At 38.2% G+C, this 26343-nt stretch overlaps 1 protein-coding gene across 1 annotated transcript in view; it reads left to right on the top strand.

Annotated features, from left to right (window-relative positions):
- GLUD1 (glutamate dehydrogenase 1) overlaps window positions 1-20653 on the top strand; it is a 28470-nt gene extending 7817 nt beyond the window's left edge. The window contains exons 2-13 of the mRNA XM_033066770.2: window positions 4164-4244; window positions 5087-5142; window positions 6027-6090; window positions 7733-7827; window positions 11862-12041; window positions 13543-13680; window positions 14495-14632; window positions 14760-14840; window positions 15613-15736; window positions 16603-16694; window positions 18624-18686; window positions 19290-20653. Of these exons, the coding sequence (XP_032922661.1) occupies window positions 4164-4244; window positions 5087-5142; window positions 6027-6090; window positions 7733-7827; window positions 11862-12041; window positions 13543-13680; window positions 14495-14632; window positions 14760-14840; window positions 15613-15736; window positions 16603-16694; window positions 18624-18686; window positions 19290-19409 (1232 nt within the window). The 3' untranslated portion in view covers window positions 19410-20653. The remainder of the gene's footprint in view (window positions 1-4163; window positions 4245-5086; window positions 5143-6026; window positions 6091-7732; window positions 7828-11861; window positions 12042-13542; window positions 13681-14494; window positions 14633-14759; window positions 14841-15612; window positions 15737-16602; window positions 16695-18623; window positions 18687-19289) is intronic.
- The last annotated feature ends 5690 nt before the right edge of the window (window positions 20654-26343 follow it).

Genomic DNA, 26343 nt, shown 5'->3' on the forward strand with positions numbered 1-26343 from the left:
TAGTGTAGGATAGCTGCTGCTCTGGAAGGCTTCTTTTGATGAGCTAAACAGCTCTGCAAATAGAGGTGAGCAGAACGAATGCACCATATTAACAGGAATTGTCATCTGTAAAGGACCCAAATTAGTTCCAAAGTTCACAGGAACATGACAATCATAAGAAAACACTCAAGTCATAGCAGGACAAAACCCTTGGTTAGACACTAAGAATTTAGGCTGAGATGTGTTCCAGGTTCTGGGGAACTTGAGAGACTTACTAAGATTTACAAGATATTTAGTGCAGAGGAGTAGTTTACCGAGTGTTTTGCTTTGAACTGTTGCTATGGCAACTATTTCCCCTTTTTTGAGACTTTGAATACCTCGTGCTGGTTAGTAAAGTGAGGGCACATGTAGGTACTAGCATTTAGGATCACTGCATGAAAAGCTCAGAAAATAGTGACACAAACTTCCCTAAATAGATTTGTAGGCGTAGTGGAAATGCAGTAGTATCCTTGAAAAGTTGGTGGTTCTGTACACCACATCTTCTAAGGAAGCATAATAAACACACTTAACATCACAGAACATACTGCAATCTTTACAGTGTAAAATCTAGTAGGATGTATAACCAATTTTCTTGGAAATCAAGGTCTTTGTTATGTGTATGTTATTACAACCCCTGCTGTAAAATGATTAAAATGATAACTGCTGTTACTATAGAATCCAAAGTAACCTTGCTGATAAAGACTACTTTAATGTAAAGAGGTAATTGAGTGAAGTATAATATCTCCATGATACAGGTTGTAAAAAAGAAGTTTTAAAAGCATATACACTGCAGTGTAGTGATAAAGCCTTCTCTTTACACTGATCAATATTAAAAAATTAAATGAAAATATTTCCTCATTTGAAAGCCTTTGTACATAGAAAAACAAAGTCACTCTTAGCATACTGTTTAACTTCTTGGGGCGTGGTAAGGAAAGAGAATTTTCAACTAGAACAAGAATTCCTATGTTTTCCAATGAAAAGTATTTTCCATGGCTGTGAGTCATACTGTAACTTGAGGCCTTCTTTAAACTATTTTTTGTAGCTAGTTTGCTGTAAAAGGCACAAGTTTCCAGAGACTTACTGCGTGGGGCTTGCCAGAGTTTAAAAAAATTGTAGTCTTGCTACCTAACAGTGACTTTGTTTGCTTTTATGTAGTGAAAACCTTAACAAAGAAAGCCAAAAAGCCAAACCCAGTATTTTATCTGTGCATATGGTCCACTTTTAGACTCAGGCTATTGAATGCATAGTAACACTGCCAAAAGAGTAACACAAATGTGTGGCAATACTCCTGCCAAATTAGGAAGCTGTCGAATTAAATTTCAATGATGTCCAAATAGAATAGAAATTAAGTAAGTCTTTTATCTTTGTGCATCTGCTTGCAGATGGAATGTACAGCTTTCTCAGATGCCTGCTTCTCATCAGTCTGAACAGCTTAACACAAATAACTTCCCTGTAAAGAGGTGGCCCTCCTGTAGGGTAATTACAATTTCTGGAAAACAGTAACTGCCTGAATTGTGAAAAGGAATGAAATGTTAGTGCATCTTAAATGGTATATGCTCTTGCCAGGGAAAGGAAAAATTCATCACACCTGTCATAGAACCTGGGTTCACACCCTGAACTTTACCTAATGATTTACCACATGAACTGGAGAAGAGTGACCAGTAAAGTCATCACAACTCTCTGATTTGACTAGTCTTCCACTTACAAAGATAAAGTCAGCAGTCGAGCCATTCTAATTACAACTGCTTAAAAGCCTGGAAAAGGAGTTAAACCTTATTCAGAAGTATGAAGTTGTCCAGAAAAGAACAGTTTTGACCTCAGGTCCAAAAGTTTTCTGTGTTCTGGTATGTGTACATGGCTGACAGATAGGCAGCTCAGCCTGTCAATATTTTGTTAGTTTTGGAGCTTTTTCCGTATTTACCTTGATGTGAGAACTTAACATTTGTGACATCAAAGTTTGTGGTAATCCTTGACTGTAATACAAGGAACCAGAGATCTAACTGTTACATGCACTGGAGTGAGTACATGCACTAGCACTTCTAGTTAAAGTGCTGCTTGTTTACCTCCTGTCTTCCATATGATTTGCAGAAGAGCCTTCCGTCTCTTTAAACTGTATTTTGCTTCTCTCTTGAAACTGTACATGATAACTATCCCAAAGTATTTAGTCTCCCTGCTGCTTTTCATATATCAATAAACAACATTTTGTATGCCTGCAGGAGTACATTTATAGCAAAAATGCTTTGTATACACAGCTTGGAAGTTTAAATAAGTATATGGGTTGAATAAATACACAGTGATCCAGTTCAGCTGGGGGTGGAGGGGCAGAGTTCACTTCTGGCCACCATAGGCTGTGACTCCAAACTTGGCTGGCTTGAGCAATACTCAGATGAGACCTGCCCCCAGAGTACCTGCTCAACCAAGAGGGAATGATTTCCCCAGGCCCAACAGTCAGTGCCATGGGTAGTGCTCATTCTTGTTCAAAGTTTGACAGAAGGATAACTGCTCCTCTGAAGGATCAGAGTAACACATTAAAAAAAACCCCAACACATTTATGTTCTAACTTTTACTGGCCTTTTGGGCTCTGATAGGTTCTACTTAAATTTTGAGAAGGTTATTGAAAGCTCAGACATTAACTCCATGCAGCCATCTAAGTCAGAAACTACTTAGTTTGCTTTTGGAGACCACCCTTCTCACAATAAATTTAAATTCTGTTCTGCACAGGCATGGTACTTTCTTTTACTGATTGAACTCATAAGAAAGCAGCACTTGGCCCTCAGCTTTATTTGAGCAGCACTTAGTTCCTTTGAAACTGGGATTGTTTCCAGAGCATTCAGGAATGGCTTTCATAGCAGCACAGTGCTTTAGTTTGGATAATGTATGCTGGTCTTTTTTTCACTCCTGAGAACCTGAATATGGTCTTCTCTTTACATAATAGGAAATTTGTGGTGCCATGTTCTGGCATCTAAAGGACACTCTGTGCCTGCTACAAACCACCGTGCAGCTTGGCAGAATCAACAACCAAAGACTTTGGGAGTAGAGATGGGAATAATAAATAATTCCTGGCTCTGTTGTATGCTTAGTTAAGTAGGAGAAGCTTGGATAGAAACAAATCTACAGCCATAGGGCCCTTCTGGCTGTGGCACGTGGCTTTGGGCACATGTTGATATTAAAACATCATTTTTCAGCATCTCTAGTTCTCTATATCTGCCCTGTCAGTTTGGTTAAATATTTCCTACTCTGTAGCTACCTTCAGATACATGAATCTTAACTTTGAGTTCAATCAATTGATTGGATTTTTCCATTTTTCAGAAGACTGGTAAGAGTCAGGCAGGTGAAACATCTCCTTATTTTGTGTAATCACTTTTTTACTCAACTTTGAACTGCCTAGAATGTTGGGCTCGCCTCTGAGCTCCTGCCAGCGCACAACAAATTGAATTTGCATTTGTACCATGTGTCAGCACACACTTGCAGCCCTGCTGAGTGACTTGCAGCAGGGAATGCAGGTGTGGGCTGGCTTCCATGTGGGTGTGGGATGGGTGGCCTGGTCTCACAAGCTCACTGGTGTAGGACTGTTCCCTCAAAGTGTTTTGAAAAAATTCAAACTAGCAGAATGGTTTATTGCTTTTTGTTTTGTGGTTGTGCCTAGCAGCAAGGGCCTTGAAGCCAAGCAAGAACATAACAGGAACTTGCATTACTCTATCAAAAAGACCTTAATTATAAACTGTACTTGATAAGTTATGTTGAGGAACAAAGTTAATCTTGTATATACAATGAATGAAGTCCAAAGCTAAAGATCTTGTGGAATGCTGCAGTGCTTTATCAGCCTCTTGAAAACTCTGCTCTTAGCTGCCTGTCAGCTTGATTCATCTTTATCACAAGGAATATTCACTTTTTCCCCTAAGGCCGATTGCTGCCATTTAGCTACATCATAGAAAATTACTGAAGTAGGGAATTTCTGCTACATAAAAAGATAGATATTTAAGTAGGGGAACAGGGTCTTGTTCTCTACCTCTTAGAGTAAATAAGTTGATAAACGACTTACTTGCATGTTAAAGATTGTTGGTGTAGAATTACCCTTCCCAATTTATAAATGCTTATGAAGCTGTTTAGTGAATTGCTATTTTTTTCTTATGTGTCTTTTGCAGGTATTCGTTATAGTATGGATGTTAGTGTGGATGAAGTGAAAGCCTTAGCATCTCTCATGACGTACAAATGTGCTGTGGTTGGTAAGTGTTCACTTTTCAAGCAAGATTTCAGTCTTCAGTTTCAATCAGTATTGATGTAATTACATAAAAAACCAAACATGTAAAGGAGTAAAATGAATTTTAGACACTAATCTCTAACTTAAATCTGTAACAAGGCAGGAAAAATCTGTATCTGTCTAAAAAATAATAATATGTATTCCCTCTGCTGTTTCTGAAAATACTTTCATAAGGTTGCATTTTCGTTTGAAAAGTCCAAATTCTGCTAACTACCCTCTCCCATAAAAAGTACTGCATCTTGAACTCAAATTCAAGTATGACAAACTTGGATTAGTAGGGGACTAATTTTAGGGGGAACAGATGGAGGCTGTAAAGGATTCAGGCAGGGGAGCTGTGGAGAGAGAAGGATAAAATTCCTTTATGGGCTATAAAGAATATAATCTGTACACAGCTACTAAATTGTAGAGAAGTTTGGAGAGAATCTGCATATTATGTGTAAGTAAAGAAAATACTTTCCTAATGTGTATGGATGTGCTTAGGATTCCAACGTAAAATTTTTGAGCTAAACCAGTAAAATATAAAAGGTAAAACTTATTATTTCTACAAGTGTCATGGACAAGAGATATTTAAACATAGAAAATTTAAATTAGGAACTTCTGACTTCTAAAGACCATTTTCAAAGTGCCTTGAAAGATCTTCCATTTTTACAAGAGTACCTAGATCAGATTATAACTTACACTTTAGAAGCTATAAATGCAGCAAAACCAAAATCACTGCTAAAATCGAAGATATAATTACACATCTTTCTCATGTGTTCTGCCTTTATTGTTGAAAAAGTAAAATTATTTTCCTTTGCATTCTTGTAGATGTGCCATTTGGTGGGGCAAAGGCTGGTGTCAAGATCAATCCCAAGAACTACACAGTAAGCCTAATCATAGATAAAAATTTGGTTATCTGCAATACTGAAGCCAGCCAGTTAAAAAAGCTCTTCTAAGGGCATTAATGACCACTTAAAACCTCCTGCCACTTCTGCCTGTGTAAAGGCTGAATGTAGCCTGTGCGTGCAATAGGTAGGAAAAGAATTTTTAAAAAGTCTGTGTTTCAGAGATGGAATACTTCAATTACTTAATTTATTAAATTTTTTTCTGAAAATAAGGAGACTACAAATAATTTGGAACCTGGAATATTTTTTTAAAGTTGATACTGTTAATAAAAGCTTAAATTAAGTTACTCTTCGAAAAAAAAGTTAATGTTTTTGTTTATTTTGACTAATAGTTTTATGCTCCATTAAACCACTCTATGCAGTGTTCCAGTGTGAATAATAACTAACTTGGCTTATACAAGGTTTACTGCAGGCTTGCCTTCTTGCCCTAATTAAAACAGCGTGTACAGAAAGGAATACCAGAATGCATAACAGATATTCTAAGCTCAAAGCTCCTGCAAGGATTTGTGTCAAGTCATTTGGCTGTGTTGGTTACACAGCTGGCAGGGCCAGCTCTTGCAGGTTGTAAATCGCTCACACAGGATATCAGATTTGTTTGCTGGAAATCTCTGCTGTGGGCACAGGTGGTTCTTCCTGTGCCATGCTCCCGACTGGTCATGGGTCAGAATGTACAGAAAGAAAGCACAATGTTTCTTGTGCCTGAATACCAGCAGTCTGCTAGGGAGTGGCATATAAATTATATAAATTATGAATCATCCTTTCTTCTCAACAAAGAAGGCGTTCGCTTGTGCTTGGGCTAAGTTTGAGCAAATACTCATAAGCACTAATGATTTCTTCTGATATTTATTGCATTTTTTCTACAGGACAATGAATTGGAAAAGATCACAAGGAGGTTTACCATGGAGCTGGCCAAAAAGGGCTTTATTGGTATGTTGGGCAGCTTTACTATTCAAATTTAGAATCTGATTTATTGTGCATTGGCAGTGTCCATTAGATAATGTCCTTAAATAACAGTATTTTTGGGAACTGTGAACAATTTGGGTACAGAATTTTCAGCAAGAACCACAAAGAATTGAGTCATTGCATCCTAGTGCATTTTATAGGGAACTGTGTCTTTATTTTTTCTGGTGGCTGTTCTGCTATGACAAGCCACAAAAGCTGAGGTCATGGTATCCAAAATGAATCACATTTCTCTCACACCTCAGATTCTCTGTCTCAGATCAGAAAATGGTGACCATATTTGTTGCAGTTTTAATCTCTGCTAGCAAGCTCTTCACTGTTACTGTTTCCTGTAGTCTCAATTGAGGCTTTTGGCAGGTATCTGAGGAAAGAGAGGAAGGAAATAGAAGATCCACCCCAGCAAAAGTTGATGGCTTCACCCTTGGCAACCAGAGGCTGCAAGGGAAGTGTAAGCAAGAAGCACAGGAGCCTGTTGTAACAGAACCTCAGCTTCTGTAATGTTCATAGGGGCTTCATTCACACTCAGCCCTGAGTTGTTCTGGTAGCTTTGCTGTCTGGACATCTCCTGTCCAGAAAGCTGAATATTACCTGCTCAACCTTTGATTAAAGGGAGCAATTTTACCCAGAGAAGGTTTTTACTCAAATGAATAATGAGGCATGTAACTAGTTAAAGGTCTGTCATGTATTCCCGATATCTAACTGCCTTGGGAATGTTTATCCTTTTATCTGCATTTTCTTGCTCTTCAGAGTGTTTGTGATCTGCTCTTCCAGAGAGAGTATTTATCATGTAAATTGAGCTCCTTTATAAGCACACTTACTGATGTTACATGTGACTATGGTTTTACTATACACAATGCAAGCTATAGTGATAATTAGTTCAGTGACAATCAAAATGGTTTGATAAAATTCTCTTCCTTTTTGGCTCTCTGGGTGGTGCTACACAATTTCCACAAAGTTTTTAAAAATACTTAGAAAAAATTGTTGAGGCAGAGTTGCATATAATAACCTCATTAGCAAGTGTCTATAATCTTATATAGTCTGGGGAAATACTATTTTTAGCTAGCTACAAAAAACACATTTTTTTTTTTATTTCAACAGATGTGTGAGACTTAAAGGTTTATTTCATCAAGAAAGAGAAGTGAAACCTTTCTTGAAGTAAGCAGTAATATCAAATGCATGTGCTACAGTGCAATGACTAGGAACAGCCTACCTTCAATATTTAAACTCAGCCAGTAACAGGAAGGAAATTCTTATGCAAAGAATCCAGTCAATGTCACAGTATATAGAAATCATACCTAGATAGCACCCTCCCTGCAAAAAAACCCAAATCACTTTTGATACACTGTCCTGCTCTGACTTTTTATTGACAAAGTGGCCTTCACCTTTTATCAAATAAAGGTTGGGGGTTTTGATAATATTGTAGAAAGGTGTGATACAGCATCTAAAACTGCAGTGAATCCAGAAGAATATGTTGTTTGCATAATAAACTGAGGATTAAACAGGAAAACAGTTCTTCTCTGCCAAGGCCTGCACAGTTCCCAAGGGAATAATGATTGAAAATAACTGTCTGTGTGTGATCCTTAAGAGCTGTTTTCACTGTTGCCAACAGGCCCTGGTGTGGATGTGCCTGCTCCTGATATGAGCACGGGGGAGAGGGAGATGTCCTGGATTGCTGACACCTATGCCAGTACCATAGGACACTATGTAAGTTTTGAGCAGAGGCTTTCAAGCAGAAAAGCTTCTAATCATATCAATTTGTTTACTTACTGGATCTAAAAATATTCTTGCAAACTGTGACAACCTCAGTGGTGTGAGGATTTTAGGGTAGAGCAAAGGAAAAATAGCTTTAAGGTTAACATTCTTAAACTAGCCTTAAAAGAAGCTCCTCTGATACAATACTGATTGCAACTGTTCAACAAAAAGAAAATACATATTTTTAAAAGTATATAATCTAAAATTGGTTTATATATCTATCATTTCCCCTTGTTTTTCTTTGGTACTGTAATTACTAATTTAAAGTTGTTAACTGATAGCTGAATTTACAAATTTCATTAATTACATGCTCATGGTTTTGTTCATTCAAGAGACCATACCAATTAAGTTCACACTATTGGTATAACTTGTAAAAGTTTTGAGATTCTCTGCAGTCTCCTAGAAGTTTCATTGTGGACTTAAATTCTTCAAAGTGTAAAGCAAAAGACATTAACATAATTTATTGCCCAGGAGGCAATAAAAAAATAAAGGTTTTTTAAAATTACTTTTTAATGCTAGCCTTTGGCTTGGCCTTTGTCCTTGTGTCAATTAGGTTATTTGTACCTGTTAACCAAACACTTTCCTTGTGTACTTTCAACAGGTCTGTTCAAAGAAAACCATATTTAGTAGCTGTGTTAATATGCTAATCTATTGCATGTTTGCCTAGCCGAACTCCTTTTGAAGAGAAAAGATTCTTTCCTTGTACTTTGTGCAGTCCCTTCCAGCAGCTCCCCTGAAGTACAGCAGGGTTTATGCACTTCACCTGGGTGCCTTGGGCATTCGTGCCACCCACCAAGTGCCACATTGCTCAAGGTCTGCCTGGCTGTCCTCAGGCAGTCTCCTGGCACAAGACTTGTCTGAGGCTGCCATGGACAGTAGGAGGTGGAGTGGCACAACTTATTCTAAGTCTGAAATACAGTCTGAGGTATCTTACAGAAGGAAAAAAGGAATGTTTGAGGAATCAGCTATGACAGGCTGATTAGTTGAGTTAAATCACTTTTACATAGAGCTTTCTGTTAGGGATATCACTGTAAAACATTATATGCTTTTTGCTATTCATATAGGTAAATATTTTAATTAAAACTTGATATCTGATAAAAAGACAAAATTATGACTTCTGGAGGACTCCAACGTGCAAGGTGGCAACTAGTTCCCTCAGAACTTAGAATTCCAACTTAGACCAAAACTACTGCCTCAACCTATTGAATTTTAACATGTAACTCATTATACTAAAATGTGTATACAACAGCACTGTATTATTAAGACTGACAAGAAGGATCACAGCAAGTGACCTGCTTTAAGATTTGCTGCATTGAAGAGTTCTCATGTAGTTTTATACAAAAGCTCAAATTTAAAAAAATTAAACTAAATGGATTAATTTCTTATTCTTTCCACTTTATAATCTCATGTTATTGTGTAGCCCTGCACATTCTTATGATTCAATGACAACAGAAAAGAAAATAACTACTGAGGATTAAAATTGGAATTGCATGACAACAGCTTCTTTTTAGACTCGCTCTGTAGGGCAGTATCCTATTGAAAAAATAATAAAGAACACTTTCAAAGTTAATCAAAAAATGGAAATAAGGGGATGTGGTGGGGGGGGGGGGAATTTAAATGTTAGTTTGCTTACTTTTGTTGGGTTGCTTGTTTGTACACTCAAGAGAGAGTGATAGCCACAGTGGGGCTCCAGAGCTATTGTGGAGAATGACCAGGTAGTGGAGAGGGAAAGTGAGAATTCTGACAAGACTATAAAAAGGGGAATAATCCATCAAAACTAGTTTCTAGAGGAAATGTTTCAGATAACTATCTAGCTGGGACACCAAGAGCAAAAAGAAAGGTGATTAAGGAATACTAAAAAGATAAAAGTGACCATGGGGGAGGAAAGGCAACTAAGAGCAGAAAATGAGCAACAAACAAAAGTGAAATGAGCTGTAATTCCAAACACATACGGAAGCTGTGCAAGGGACTACATTCAGTGGAGTGGTAAGATAACCCTGGTGAGAGGGATCTGTCTGAGATACAGACCTGATGACTCTGTCTCTGCACACTGTGCACAGCTGTGTTCAGGGAGTTTCAAGTGGGAAGGATAAATCAAATAACAGATATAAACAGATAGAGGAAGTTTGCTCAAAACCTACCATACAGAGCCAGGAAGCTGGAGAGACAAGGAAAACATCATTGCAAGGGGGAAAGGGTTAAGAAAGGAGCAAAAGTTAGTGCCTGAACATCAACTAACTTCATAAGCTGCCAGTGCTGATACAGAAATCTTTGATGCCAGCTACAAGCCATTTTTCAAGGTTCTCAGAGCAGTACTCTGGTTTTCACCCAAAATGTGTTAAAAGTTTTTGTTTATTGACTTGAAACCAAAGATTTTAGGACTTTGACATCAGCTGTGGCTTTTATATGGGACTTTAAGAAGACCTGGATCCGCCCTCACTTCATGCTCTGTTTTCTTGACAAACCATGCAAGTTGGTAATAACTACCATGTTAACTGTTCCAGAAAATCCATCTGAAGTTGCTGGATCACTGAATTATATATGGCTGAAGTTTTTATTAAATTAATCCTTTCCTCTCTTCCTGTGCTTCCTGACACAATCAACTGACTTTTGATACACAAGAAAGGACTTTGATAAATACATTCTTATATATGGTAGGAAGCTGTATTTCTTCACGTATTCATGGAATATATTTCCTCTTTTGTGAACGCATGAAGCCCAGAGCATAGTTTAAGACCATTTAACGGAATAAAAACCTGAAAGTCTATTAAAACATCAGGCCCAGTCATTGCAAGAAAACACCCCTGCCAATCTTTGTTACAGTTGACATGCCACAAGAGGGAGCATACAGCTTATGGAGAGCAACGAGCTCTATTTTGGGAGGTTGAATTAGGAATTCTGTGGCAAGCCCAGCATCACTTTCATTGTTCTTAAAGAGGGTTATATGTTAACTTACCATCGTTTTCAAACAGTAAATAGTTTTAGTCTTCATTATGGCTCTATTCTCCTCCAGCCATTCTGCCTCCACTTACTTTTGTCTGCTCCTTTCCTTCCTCTCACCAAGCATCCTGCACCACAGGCATGCAAATGCCTTTGGCACAAGGGAATGTGTGGCTGGTGGAATGGAAACCCATCCGGCTGCTGGCACACTCATTTCAGTGGATTCTCTTTCATCCCTACTTTTTTACTTGTGTTGGAAGCCAAGCCACCGTGTGACTGTGCTCCCAGGGTGTGGGAGCATGGGAACCACTGGTCACAGAAGAGGGAGGTCCAGTGTCTGGTTTGGAAGAATTTCTTTCAAGTTAGTAATTCCAACTGGAAAAATCAGCCGTGGTTTTAAATAGCTATTTTATCTTGGCTGACTATCTGGCATATGGAAAACTTCATTTTATTGCCACCAAATTACAAATAGAGGCTTGATTGAAAATGCTGCTTTTCTGAATTAAAGTAGTAAATACTCAACTTTTCCCATATAACCTTCAAACTGCAGATTTCCTTTGAGACCATCCCTGTATTCCAACTACAGACCTCATACCTCATTTTGTAATTGCAAAATAACTGAATTTGTTATAAAAGATGTTTAAAGATGATTAAAAGTCAGTTCAACTGTTAAAAGAATTAAGACATCAAAAGTAAAGAATTTGTGACTGCAGATAGGAGCTGACTTTGAGAAACATTCCTGAGAGCTTTTTGATTTGTCCACTTGTGGATGTCACCATGATACACAGACTGAAGATAAATGCACCCTTAGAGGCAACAAAAAATCACAGACTATATCCACTATTGCATGACACAACTTTCCTGAAAGAATGTTCTGAGGTGTTCACACAAAGTGAGGAAGGAAATCATCCTTACAAACTAAATGCATTTAAGCTATATCATGTTCTGACCTCTAAAATTTCCGTTTTCCCTTGTCTAAAGTGTACAAACTGGCTGGTTTTTGTTTGATTAATTCCATGTCTCACAAGTCCTTTGCTATTTTACAGGATATTAATGCACATGCATGTGTAACTGGTAAACCCATCAGCCAGGGTGGGATCCATGGACGTATATCTGCAACTGGTCGTGGTGTCTTCCATGGAATTGAAAATTTCATCAATGAAGCCTCATATATGAGCTTATTAGGAATGACTCCAGGATTTGGAGATAAAACATTTGCTGTTCAGGTAACTTTTTTCCTTGGACTGTAGGAAAAGTAATACACAGACTTTCAGTAGATCTATTTTTAAAACAGGCTGTAGCCCTTAAATACAGATAGAGCTTTAACACTTGCAAGTTAACATTTAATCTCAAACTTTAGAAACACATTTCAAACAACATAGGTGTCCTTTATTTTGCACTGTTTTTTGTAAACTGAACTTTCAGTTGCACCCTACAGGCACAAAGCCAAATCTATATAATGACCTTGTAAGCTGCAAATACTAAAATGAATACTGTTACAGGAGTTCTTTAAACTAAGGCATAGTACACTTTTCAGTGAGTTGTGACACTACTTTTACCCACACAAAATTTGTTGCAATGTTTTACAATAAAAAATTTAGGGAGAGGAGGAATTGAGGGTTATGTTCTTGTTCCATTTTGGAATAAGCAGTTGGAAAAATGGAAAGTAAGACCTTATGCTAAATTTGTAGGGTTGAATGTACATTTTTGGTGTTCCAAAATAGGGGATTTATGTAGTTGAATTTTGAAAGGGTTTGATAGTCAGTAGTATGCATTATCGTTCCTAAGATTTCAAAGAAACGAAACTTGTTCAACTTTAAACAGTATGTTAAATGGAGGCTTTGAAGAACTGATTTGTTTTGTTGTTTCCAAAAAGTGCTTGTTAGAAATAGCAGAATAATTGTAACCTCCATATTGTCTTCTAGTTAACCTGGGGGCTGGAACAAACATCTCTGCCCTGCACAGGCCCAGCAGCGTGCTCATCTCCCTGCTCTTTGGCATTTTCATGCCTGCCAGAGAACTAACCAACACACACTTAAGCAAAACTTAAACTGAAAACATGGCCATAAGAAAAGCAGAACATTCTTATAGGAAAATGAGCTTAGAGCATTTCAAAGAGACCTAAGGCATGACAAATTCTTCTATCACAGTTTGCTTCTAATAGAAAAGTCAAAATCTCAAGTATAATTGAAGCTGTGTTATAGAGGAATTTATTATTCAGCTTTTTTTCCAGCACAGAATTGTATGACAAGCTTTCAACATTGATCATATTACCTTTTGGTCTGCTATGTGTGTTCTTTTGCTTCAAGAACATCAGCATTCTGGAAGTGAAGGAACTTAATGGCCTGTTATTAAGTCAGTAGTCATACAAAAAGCCACTAACCCCTTTAAGAGGGTGCAGTTGTAAAATAGATACACAGAATGTTCTCAAGTTGATAAACATCATAGTTTTGATACTTTCTTAGTAGCGTTACCTCTCTCTTTCTGTATCTCCACTATAAAACACTTACCACAGCTGTACATTGCTGCCTACAATGCATAATTTCTGCAATGGTATTCAAACAAGAATAGAATGTATGTGGATTTCTTCCATCTTTCCTATACACATCATCTAATGCCAAGATGTGCCAATAGATGAAGAACTATTTAAAACTGTATAAGCCTTAGCAGTAATCATCATTTTAGCTGGAGGATTAACTACTTTTCCCTTTCTCTTTCCACCTTCAGGGATTTGGTAATGTGGGCTTGCATTCTATGAGATACTTGCATCGTTATGGTGCAAAATGTGTCGCTGTCGGAGAGTTTAATGGTTCCATCTGGAATCCTGATGGGATTGACCCAAAGGAACTAGAAGATTTCAAATTGGTATGAAACTTAGCTGAGCAGAAACAGTTTCATTTTTGTCAGCTTTGCAAGTATGAATGAACTGATGACTGTAGACTGGTGTAGTGATATTTAAAGCATGCTGCGAATAGTCCTTCTAAAATGGCTTAGAAACATTGATTCTTCTGACTTTTCCCTCTTATCCCCAACAAGAATGCAAATGCAGGTGGTAACTTTTTTACCCTTTGGATGTTTTTGAAGGAGTGAAAGCCTGCCTGGCAGTGTGACTTGAATGTGTAGTTTATAATGAAATCTGGATGTGGTCTTTTTTATTTCAGTTTCCAAGTGAAGCAGAAGTGAGGAGACAGTTCACAGGCACTAAAATACAATCTTTTGCTTAAAGTTTATTAGGGGCTTATTTGATGTTTCTTCTTTTATATAGGGAATGTTTGAATTTCTTTATCACCCTCTTTCTCAAAAGAATGAAGATTCTATCACTAAACAAAGGCTACAGTTGTAATAGTGAATTTTAAAAACCATTGGAATCTTATGTGATGCAACTTACTCTGGGTGTAGCAGACTAGTGAGTCATTTCAGTTGTTTGAAAACTATTTTAAGAGCTGAGAGGGACCTTCTTTGTCTTTATGCAGAGAGCTGTTATGCTTCAGTCTTGGGAACTTTGTTCCTGAAGCTTTATAGCTTTCTTTTTATGCCTAAGTAAGGATAGGAAATACATTATGAGCTGTCTCTCTAGTACTGTTGCTCCTCCCTTTTCTCTCCCTGAAAACCAGAAGGGAAGAAATTTGTATGAGTGCACAGCACACTAAAACCACAGTGGTTTGTTTTCTTCACACAGCAACACGGGACAATCATGGGCTTCCCTAAAGCAAAGCCACTTGAGGGCAGCATTCTGGAAACAGACTGTGACATTCTCATCCCTGCTGCCAGCGAGAAGCAGTTGACCAAGGCCAATGCACACAAGGTTAAAGCAAAAGTAAGTCAAAGAGTTCAGATAGAAATTTAAAATAGAGATGGTCTGTTTAAATAATAATATTCTATAATCAACATGAAAAAACCCAAATCTATACCTCTGAGTTACTCTGTGCTGTGATTTCTTTCAGATTATTGCTGAAGGTGCCAATGGCCCTACAACTCCTGAAGCTGACAAAATCTTCTTGGAGCGGAATATCATGGTTATCCCTGTAAGGTTCTGACATGACCTTTGATTTTCATTACAAAAGGAACATTTTTGTGGAGAGTACCAAGATGCTAGTTATTGAAGGCTTTTATTAAAAGCCATTAATTCTCTAAGAGTGGTTTTTAATAATTGATGTCTAGGAAATGGGTGTCAGTATTGCTGAAGAATGATAATATTTATTGAAGACCTCGCTACAGCTGTAAATTACCAAGGATAATGATTATTAGCTGACATTTGCTGAGTCCAAAAGTGCACTAAACACAGGAAGAAGGAAGAGTGAATATTCTGGTTGGTTTGTAGACACAGTGTGTCTGGGTGATGTTCTGACAGAATTGTGTACCGCACAGTGTATAGAGTATGTGTAGTGACAATTTGAAAGAATAAGACCTATCCAGCTATAATGACCATTTTGTCACAGAGAAAGGGTGTCCTGATCAAGTGATCTTGCTAGATAGAAGAGCTGATCTTCAGCCTATACTCACTGAGATGGCCTAAGAATGCTCTAATTTTCTTAAACACTTGTGCTAAAATAGAAGTAAGTAGTCAGTCAAGCACACCTGAACTTGGTGTGTTCTAAAATCAAGTCCTATTTTAAATCAGGAGACGTAATCCCTGAACTGAAGAAGAGGGTGTTATCCTGTAAGTGTAAGAACTGGATTGTCTTCTGTAGTTGCATTTAAAGTAGTGCCTTGTACAAAGTGCTTGCTCTTGCAGAACATGGTAGTGCTGTCTTTGTCATGTGGTCACAATTCAAAATATTTATTCTTTCTGTGCAGGATCTTTACCTGAATGCTGGTGGTGTAACAGTATCCTACTTTGAATGGCTGAAAAACTTGAACCACGTCAGTTATGGCCGTTTGACTTTCAAATATGAAAGAGATTCAAACTACCACTTGCTCAGTAAGTGCTCACTTCTGCTTCCACACACTGTCTAATTAATAGACTGGATTAGCAACCACCAAATTTGGGAGGAATGAAAACAGAACTCTTTTAAATTCACCACAATTTCCCCAGAAGTCTGTAATTGCTGCTTACTAAAGAAGAGAAAAGGTTTCATAGATTAACTGACCTGCAGCTCTAATGACTTAAATGCATACTTTTTTGGCTATCTTTTAATTCTTTCCTCAGTTTTGTAAAATAGTAAAGTCAAACCACTTAAGTGAAATATTTACTACTTTTTAATAAACGTCTTTTAGCTGTACACTTGGTATTTAGGAAGCATTCAAATGAAGTTGAAGTGGGTGCCATTGTTCTGCACATGCAACAATAAAGGATTTCTATAAAGGCCAGTAATATAATAGAGACAGGCACTGGAAAAACCTGCTTATGACTCACAGTTCCACATATGGTCATTCTGTGCTGTCTACTTTCTGGGAAACAATAACAACAATTATGTGAAGAGAAGAAGCTCAGTGAAGAAGAACTGGAGGATGTTGCTCCATTTTAAACAGTACTCTGTAGAAAACATGAGAATCTTGGAATACTGGACTTGACAAAATATACACCTGAATAGTTTTTAATATAGCCCTTTCTCATAAATCTTACATTGTAAGGTGTTTCTAAATTAGTGCATAGTTATGGCAATTCTCATTTAAATCCTTTTCTTAACTTCAAGATTGTGTCATCTCAAATGCTCTTTGTTGCTGTTTAGGAATTTCAGAATTTCAAGAACTTAAATGAAATAAATATCTGTGAAAATACCAAAGCACTCCTGAAGTCGTAAGGAAAAAAAATTCTAACATTTCACTTTTTTTTTTCCTTTCTAGTGTCTGTCCAGGAAAGCTTGGAAAGAAAATTTGGGAAACATGGGGGAACTATTCCAGTTGTGCCTACTGCAGAATTTCAAGATAGGATATCGGTAAGTAGTTGCTGCTGGGTTTTTTTTACTGTTATGGACCTGTATTCTGATATTATAACTGAAATCTAAATTCTACCATTGTAGCTATCATGGAGCACTTCCCCCCATGCAAAGCATTAGCACATAATTAGCCCAATGGCCAAAGAACGCAAGCAAATTATCTGAACTGCTTCGGAATATTGGAAATAAGCTATTTTTGATTTCTTTTACTTCAGCCCAGGCAAAATACCTCCAATACAGTAAAACAGCTGCAGTTTTAATACAGATGGTTTTTGTATTTTGAAGCTCTTGTTGGTATAGTTTGCCTGGTTTTCCAAAAACCTTTGAACAAGATATCACACCACAGACAATTTGATGTTTCTGTAACTCTGGAATAACAGCTGGGTGAAAATCTGTAGTTTGTTCCTTTAAGAGTGAATCAATGGGCAAGGAAATGTCAGGTATTCATTGCTGTCTATTGGGTAGCAATACATGGTGGGGAAATTTCCCTGTGAAGTGATGGGTTGTGAACTCATCCATTTGCGTTTAAAAGGAAAGTTTGGAGGTGATGACAAAGTACAAGCCTAGAAATCCATAGCAATCAATAAACAAATCCAGCATTAGAAATTGTTCTGAAGGTATAAGACTGACTGATGATACCACCCTATGAATTCAGAGTTGCTGCCTTCTGAATACTGTGTGCAGGTTAGGTCTCTGCATCTTCAAACTTTGGAAGTGTGGAAAAAGTTCAGAGCGAGATGACAAGGATAGATAAAAGTACAGGAGCTTCTCCGACATGGAACAATGAACTAGCCCAGGCCCTACTAGCCTGAACGAGGCCTGAGGTGGAGACAGTGATCTGTAGAATGAGGGATATGGAAAGAGGTGGGTAAGGACAGATTGTTCATTGCAGGGAATGGTGGAAGACAGTGAGATGTGTTCCAAGAAAACCAGCACAGTGAAGAACAAGGGGACTGTTCCTAGCACAGCAGACAGTTCAGGTGTGCAATACTCTGCCAAGGGATACATGGAAATACATGGAAACTAAAAGAATTAGTTGGTTTGGTTTTTAAACTCTAATTCAAGAGGAGGTGGAACAAATGAGGGGAAAAACATCCAGCAACTTGTGAAAAATATTAAGCCATGCTTCCTCAGGAAGAAATCAGGAGAAGTGCATGTAAACTTGGACTACAGCCAGATGATAGCAATAGCCTGATCCAGAACGATGTGTTTTTTACATGTTAGGCTATATGGGCAGCCTATGTGTGATGGGTTCTGTGGCTTGAAGCAAATGCTGGATCTCTTAAACACAAACCATAAAAACTGGCCTAGTACTTTCTACTTCCAGCCCAAATTGGTATTTGAGGGAAAGCAAGTATTTTGTGGAGCCAGAGGTCAATTTATTAGTAAATTACAGCAATCAGGATGATGGAACATTGAACCTGTAATGAGTCATCCTATTTCTTCAATTGCTTATTGTTCTGTGTATTTAAATTTTAATGGAAATACAGTTGTGGAGTTGCTAAGGGCTAATATAATGCGGAGTATATGAATTTGGAATCCGTGCCCTTTCTAAAACCTGTTCTGTTTTCAAAACAATTACAATAGGTTGTTGACTCGTGGAAACTTTTTTGTTTAATATTTGCTATGTGGTCTGAAGGCTGAAAACAGTAATTACTACATCAGTAGATAATGGTAGCATCATGCATCCAGAAGCTAGGCCCATAAAGTCTTCAGTGCTTTCATCTGAGGTTTTAGAATTGAATTGGTCATAGCTAGCTCTTCAAGTAACACAGTAAAGGCTATTTAGATTCTTCACCCATCATTAGAAGAGAATGAGTGAACAAGCCTCAGTAATTATAGGAATCCAACATGTTATTGTCCCCAGCACACAATGAGGACCTTTTTGTGTCTTGGATTAAACCTGGATTTTATTCTCTGTTGTTTCAGGGTGCATCTGAGAAAGACATTGTGCACTCTGGGTTGGCTTACACGATGGAACGTTCTGCCCGGGTAAATATTGTATAACTATATATATATATGAAAGAAAACTCACATGGCTTTGGGACAATTTTTGAATTTGTGTAGAATCTCTTTGCAATTAAAGGAGTAGATAAATAGTACATGATTAACAGAAGTCACTTAGAGTATGAAGAATTTCTGCTCTGTGCCATCATGGCCAGCTTGAACTGGGTATAATAAACATTAGAGATTATTCTGGTAGAAGCTGTAGTAAGTAGAAACTTTTTAGTTGTCATCTTGTACCTGGCTAATCTAGGGTATGTACGTAGGAGTGCTTTACTTCACCATTAGCAGTTTTAGATTAATTCCTCTATGCTGTATGTTTAATGAGTGGGACAAAGGCTACTTGAAACATCTCTCCCTTTCGGTGTAAGACTTGAAAAGGGGTAATATAGTGACCTGGGAAAGATGTTCTTCCCTTTCAGCTCTCAGTTGTAAGGGGAATCAAGAAATTTCTCAATTGATCCACAAAGGATCCAAGCTCTGATACCAATCTAGTAGCTCCTTTTACTCCTTGCTTGGATCCTACAAGCAAAATTGTTGAGTTCCTATGGAGAAACTTGCAGAAACTACATGTAACCTTTTCTGTTTCAGCAAATCATGCGTACTGCCATGACATACAACCTGGGCCTGGACCTGAGAACAGCTGCCTACGTCAATGCAATTGAGAAAGTCTTCAAAGTGTACAATGAGGCTGGTTTGACCTTTACATAAACAGGCCATGACCGCTCCTTGTTGTATCCCACCCCTCGCTGTTAATGTACCCTCTTCTTGAGAAAGCTTATCACAAGTTTACATGTAACCACAAAATTTTCTTTTCTTCTGACATTATAGTGGATTCTATTCTCAATTAGTTTCAGTTCCAAACTAGTCTTTTTTACAATAAAAATCCATGAATTAGGAAATTGTATACAAGTATGTATCTGAAGATAACAGTTCATCTGCACTTGTGGGGGCCATTCTGGGTGTTTTACCTACAAAACAAAATGGTACATTTTATGTATGAAAGAGTGGTCTTGCCACCTGAGCCACTTTTCAGACTTCAGATCAGATACTGTACTATATGAGCACTTAGCTCATTATTACTTCATGCACTTTTGTTTAATGACATAATTTTGGCTTCAGCACTTTCAGTAAGGCCTTGTATGATCAATGCTGTGGCATTGTCTAAGGAAGAATGGGCCTCCAGCAGGGATTAACTTTGATAGGAGTCTAGTTTTTATTTGTAGTAAAGCTCCAGGCCTGATTCTCTTAAGGCAATATTTTTTCTTTAACTGTGCTACTGTTACATGACTACCTTTCCTTGCTTGTTCAAGCTCGTTTGACTATCATCATGACGTTTGTAGTGCTGACAGACTAATATTTTTATAAGCTGAAACTATTGAGCTACTCTAGTTATGTTTTTAATCAAGTATCTACATAACTATTCTGACTATAGGTTATTTCCTTTTTTTTAAGAAAGGGATATTCTGAATTCGGTAAGCAATCATACTTAGGTTTTTTGGAATTCTTTTTCAGTCCTTTCCCTTCAGAGGCTTTCTGAAAATTAGATGCTGCCTCAGTGATCAACTAGAGTGAAACTGAACCCAGAAATCATTGGCCAAACCACAGAGGAGCTAGAATGCTGCTATAAACTTAATTCACTGTCTTAACACACACAGCCTTTTTTTTTTTTTTTTTTTGTCATCAGGAGGTCTTGAAAGTTTTGAACATAAAGTACAACAAAATGGACCTCAGCAAAATAATGGATCAAGCACAGTTTTTGAAGTGTAAGGCTTTTGTCCCTTGGAGTCCCCTTGAAGTGCCAGATGTTATTTATGTAATGAATATGAATGTTTTTTTTAAAAAGACGATTAGTCCCTCCCAGAAACTCATGCTTTTTCCTAACTACTTTGTAACTGCATGACATAACCTGGAGAGAGAGCAGTTATTAAAAAAAGTTGACCTTTCCAAACCTACTATGCTGGTGTATTACTGTTTTGTATTTAATACAATAGCTTTCTGTAGCTACAATCTGCAGCTCTTCAACAGCACACATGTCCATTCATTACCTGACCACTACTAAGATATTGTCCCTGAATTATCTTAAGGGGCTCACTAATACAGATCTTTGTCTCTTAAACTTGCCTGTCAGCAAGATTTTGAAATACTTTATATATTTAGTAAATATATTTATTAAATATATTTTGTATAATTAGTTAATAATTTCAGATCTTTTTAGCTTGTCCTCTAAAATTTGTGTGAAGAAATATTTAGTAGTTAGCATGGAGCAATAAACCTGTGTGAGGTATTTAATTAGTGGCTTACTTCATCATATATGCTGGCATCTAGGGTTGTTCTACAGATCCAATAAGTGCAGCATATATATATATGTGAATATACACACACACTATTTAAAAAAACATGAGTCCTTTGAGCTTGAGAATTATTGTGATCAAGGTATGGATCTCTAAACACAAGATCTGTATCCTGGATCATATTCTTCAGTGCCGTTTTTACATAAATTATTATAAAGTGTAAAACAAGATTATGATTTTAACAGTTCAGCTCTGACAAATTGTGATCAAAACATGGAGGCTAAAAGTTTACAAATAATTGTATTATAAAGAATACAAATAATCTTAAAAGTAGTGTTGCATTATATGGCAGCAAATTAATTTAAAGCAAAATTCTTACTGTTCTGCCTCCCCTGCTTAATTTACTCTATAGCTAGTAAAGCAGTCCTAGGTTGGCTGGGCAAACTTGAAAAATGGAACCCTTTCAATGCTGGAGCATAGAGAAAGCTGGCATAGCTAACTGGGATATCTTCTACCTCCTGCCAACTTGAAAGGGAAAAAAAGCCAAAGCCTGTAGGATGCCTGTAATTGCCCAGTTCATTAGCATCCTCTGTTCTTGTGTACACACACATTAGCACTTCTTTTCCGAGGATATCTTGAAAAAAAAGCAGACCTACCACCTGGCATGATTTTACTAAAGCCAGAGATGAGTCCTTAATATTCACTGGATCTCTACTCAGCAGCTTGATTGCAGTAGTTACTGACCTCTTGTTAAATAGAGTCAGTGTTGGAGACATGAATCCAAGCATATTCAAGGGCAGGCGTAACAACAGCTTAGGGTACTTCCAATCAAAGAGTTGAGATTCTTGATGCTAGCAGGCTGACTTAAGAGCTCAACGCAAGAGCCAAATCCTTATCAGTGATCCCAGACTTCTTGTTATAGCCTGCTCTGAAATCATCTCACACCAGTTCTGAGCATTGTTGACCTCACTCCTAATGTGATCAGTTAAGGAATAAAAAAGTAGTCGCACGTTCCTTATCCACATCCACATTTTGTTCATGTACCTCTCAACACCCAGTAACAGCAACAGAGAGAAGAAAGTGGCAAAACTTCAGTTTTGTATCGTTTGTATGAGTTAAAGTGATTTTTGAGGTTTGGATACAAAGCAGCTCTAGCTTTTTCCTAGCACAAGCTACAGCTGAAGAAAGCAAAAACTCTCTGGCATGCATGTTATAAATATTAGAGGTTTTTTTACTAAAATTGTAGCTTCAGTGAGGTGTTGGGCCCTCCTTACATATAATGTACATACACACACAAATCTTACCTGCCAGCTAATAACCTTATCACTGCTTGTATTCACTTAGATGCCACTAGACATTTATGAAGAAACTTGCTGTTCTGTTTCGCAGGGATCTCAACACAGATTTGTAACTGCTCTGAAGCACACCCACTCCATAGAGCAAAGCACATCCTTACTGAGTGTTTTTAAGCTCTCATTCAGCACTTAATACTATGTTGAATAGCAGCTCAGCAAGTGCTCTAAAGCTTCAGGGATTCACATAAGGATGACAACCACAGTGTTCAGGGTCACTGAACAATTTGTCACCTGCAAATTACTAAATGCAAAATGTTTCTATTATACAGAAGAGCAAGCAGAACAATAATTTTTTATCCCAGCAAAGAACTCAGTACTAGACCTCCTTTTCATTGATGGCAACTGTCACCATCAGGAAGAAGTGTCAAAGCAATGGAAATTCTTGCTGTGATTTCAAGATGCTGGGTAAGTAACCTCTAAATTATTCTGATACTAATTGAGAAGTCTGTAATATCAGATTCTAAGATCTCATTCTAAGTTCATATGCAGACAGAGTGTTTCCTGGCTTTTGAAGATTTTTTCTAGTTGTTGATGAGTTACTCAAAGTGAGCTAGTTCTGATTCTTTCAGCTGCTGTCCCTGTGTGGGTTCAACAGGAGCCCTGCAGACATGGTCAGTGTGGCACAGTCTCTGTGGCACAGTGTGGCTGCAGTACCCGTGGTGCCTGTGCTGTGGAGAGCTGCTGGAGTGGCCCCAGTGACCCAGCTCAGCACAAAGCAGGTACTGCAGCCAAGTGCTGTACTGGCAGCAGTGCAACCTCCTGCTGCTGGCTTTGGCTCTGAGTGTCACAGTGCTGCTCTACAGTGGTCAGACACACCTCAAACACATTTGAGCCTTCCTCAACACAAGAGCTGTGATTTTACCCATAAGATCAGAAGAATAAACACAGTCAGAGAGGCACAGAGGTTCTTACCTTGTCTGGAGAGAGCTGTTGGATGCTCAGCTTATGAGACTTGCACACACACACAGTTAGGATTCAGCCTCAGTGACAAAATGCAAGACCAGCTTTCAAGTTCTTGACTTTACATGCGGCCTGCTTTAAGCCAGCCCTTACCCCATCAAAAAAAAAAAAAAAACTAAAACAAAAAAACCAAAAAACCCACCAAAAAAAATTTGCATTAGTAGCATGGCAGAGCTCTAGCTGCCTGCTCCGTGCAGTAATCCAGTCTTTCTAGACCAGTGATTGTAAATGTGATTTTATATGTGTAACCAAAGGAATACATGCAAGCCAGGCAGAGTGTTGTCTTTATTTAAGAGTATATGTAGTAGAAACTTGTTTACAAAAATTTCAGTGGTGATACATGTGATACATTTTGATCTTCATTGTCCAAAGCTTTTGCCCCATGAAGTTGCTTGGTTTGCTACATTTTTTACAGCTTTTTCACCAGTTTCAGCAACTTTGTAGACTTCATCAAGTGCTTTTAAAAGAGAAAAAAAAAAGATAACTGTAGCATCATTACAATAGCTTCCCCTTTCCCACGAGATGTGCGTCAAGGAACAAGGCAGCACTGGGTGCCCTGTCTGGGATTTCACATTAGTGACATTTTGAAATAAGCAGGACCATCACCGTACCTTTCTGACCAGCACTCTTAGCCTGCTCTGCTGCTTGCTGCACAGTCTGGTTCACCGTGTCAACTGCAGTTAGGAGAAAATAAAAAGCCAATTAAGCAGTCTTTACCCTTCCCCTAATTTCAATATTCACATTTTCAAAGGGCTCCCTAAATGTTTCAAGGCTGGAAGAAGAATAATTATTCCATAAGGATGAGCATCCTGATCTAGCAGTTGAGGTGCTATTAAAACTCTGGTTGCAGTTCCCCGCAGTATCCATAGATCTTGGTATAGATGAAGATTATGGATGTTAATGTGAGGTACCTAGACTATCAAGAAACAAAGCCTAGTAGAGAATTAAGTTCCTTTTACTTAGCCTGGCTAGGATCTGCTGAGAGCAGTGTCACTGGTAAAAATTGTTTGCCAACTACATAAACTGGTACTTACTCTCTGAACTGGCATGCTGTATGAGCAGCACATCAAAAATGTAGTGATTAGTCTAATACTTTCTCTTGTACCTAAAGAAAATATATTCTGTAAGAGACCAGAATAGTTTTAAAGGCATGGAAAAGTTCAATAGAAGAGACATACTGAAAAATGAAGGGCAAGAGAAGGTATTGTCATAAAGAACTGCAGCCTAGGAAATAGTGGTAAATATTTAAGTTATCAGCTTCCAGCAGCTATGATCAGGGAAGTTTTGCTTGCAAGAATGAGAAGTTTGGGGCAAAGGGCCTGGCATTGGAACTTTATTTATTACCCCTGGCTCCAAGTACTACTTTTTAAAAAACACTATAGATGTGTTCTGCACAACAGATACTGAGGGGGTGGCTGACTGAGGAAGACATTCCTCATGGAAGTGGCAGGAGGGAGAAATGCTTAGGTGAGGAAAGACATTTAAATGGACTGTGAGTGTCTAAAATTTCAAAGGTCTCCAGGCTTGCATTGACTGTCTCTTCAACAATGTTTTTTTTTTAGTGTGGTAAAAACTGGTAGCTTATTTCACCCTGAGCATGTAGGACATTTTCTACTGCTTAAAAGACATGCTAATTATCCTTACATGTCATCTACTGCTGCAGTTTCCTAATGTGAATGATGTTCACTGCTCATAAGGTGCAGCTAAGGAAAATGCTTCCCATAGCAATCTTGTGTCATAGCCAAGTTCATTACTCCTTTCAGGACCCATGGGATAGGTGCTAATTTTAGATACTTGCAAAGCCCAGTTGGGCCACTCTGTACTTGGCAATGGCCCATGGGACTGTGCCCCTGGGGCACGTGCAGGCACAACAGAAGTAGTTCAGAAACAAGGTGCTCAGTAGTTGCAAAACCATCAGTTATGCAGTCTTTTTTGCTTGAAATCTGGCATTAATCCCCCTTTATTTTCATTTAATTGAGGGTTTACAGGGTACCTCTAGAATCCTTCCAGTCAGTGCAGTACTAACACTGCCGTGATGAGTTCAGCTTCATGTGCTGTGTATTTACTGCCTGGCATCAAGGTGTGTGCAGATTGCACAAAAGTGGCCAAAGGCCAGTGCCTGGGTCCCTGCTCTGTTGTTTCAGAATCCAACTCCAGCTGGAAGAGCCAATGCTGCAGTGCAGGATTTGCTGGGAAGATATAGGCAGGGTTCAGGCAAAGGCCTCCGGACAGATGATATCCAAAGAGCTGGTTCAGCTTCAAGTGCTTGGGACAGAGGGAGAAGGGCTGCAGCTACTATTTATAAACTTTGCTCTTAGAGCTTGTTGACTCCTAAACACTTAGTTCCATCAGCTGATTGAGATTAGTACTCAGCTTCTCTGAAGATGACAAATGTCCCTTCTAAAACATCCGTGTTGTCTTCCAGCATAGGAAACAGTAGATGTTTCCCCAGTGTTAAAGAAGTTAGGACCATCAAAAAGCTGCCACAAAATGTGCATTTCTAGGAGTATTCTATGGCAAAATCAGAAAAATCTTCATTTGAAAAATTGACGGTTCCTTTCCAATTGCCCACATCCTGGGGTTTTTGCTTTCATGCTTCAACATAAAAATACCTGAACTGAGAATAAATCCAAATTCTTTGCAAAAGAAGGTGGCTGTGGGATTGTTCATCTTCCTAGCAAAATGAACCGAGTCATGGTAAATAAGTAGCAGGCTTCCCACTGCTTCATTGGGCACATAGCCCACAGGTAATATTTCTACAGCATTTGAAGTCACAGACAAAATAACTGGTTTCAAGAGTTTATCTAAATATCATGTAAAGAAATATGAGTGAGTTTCCAGTGTCCACCTACTAAGCACAAACACTTAAGGAATCTCAGCAGTGCAGTCTCCATGTTAAAGCTCCACTAATGATGGTTATTTAACTTCGGGGCCAGTTCAGCAAAACTCCGCAGGAGTGAACTTGGCTCATGCCCTGAGCCCCTGCAGCTTCACTTGTGCTCTCAATGGGGTGTGTGACTGCGGTGCTGGCAGAGC

This window comes from Catharus ustulatus, chromosome 8 (genome assembly GCF_009819885.2).
Source record: "Catharus ustulatus isolate bCatUst1 chromosome 8, bCatUst1.pri.v2, whole genome shotgun sequence".
Lineage (NCBI taxonomy): Eukaryota > Metazoa > Chordata > Aves > Passeriformes > Turdidae > Catharus > Catharus ustulatus.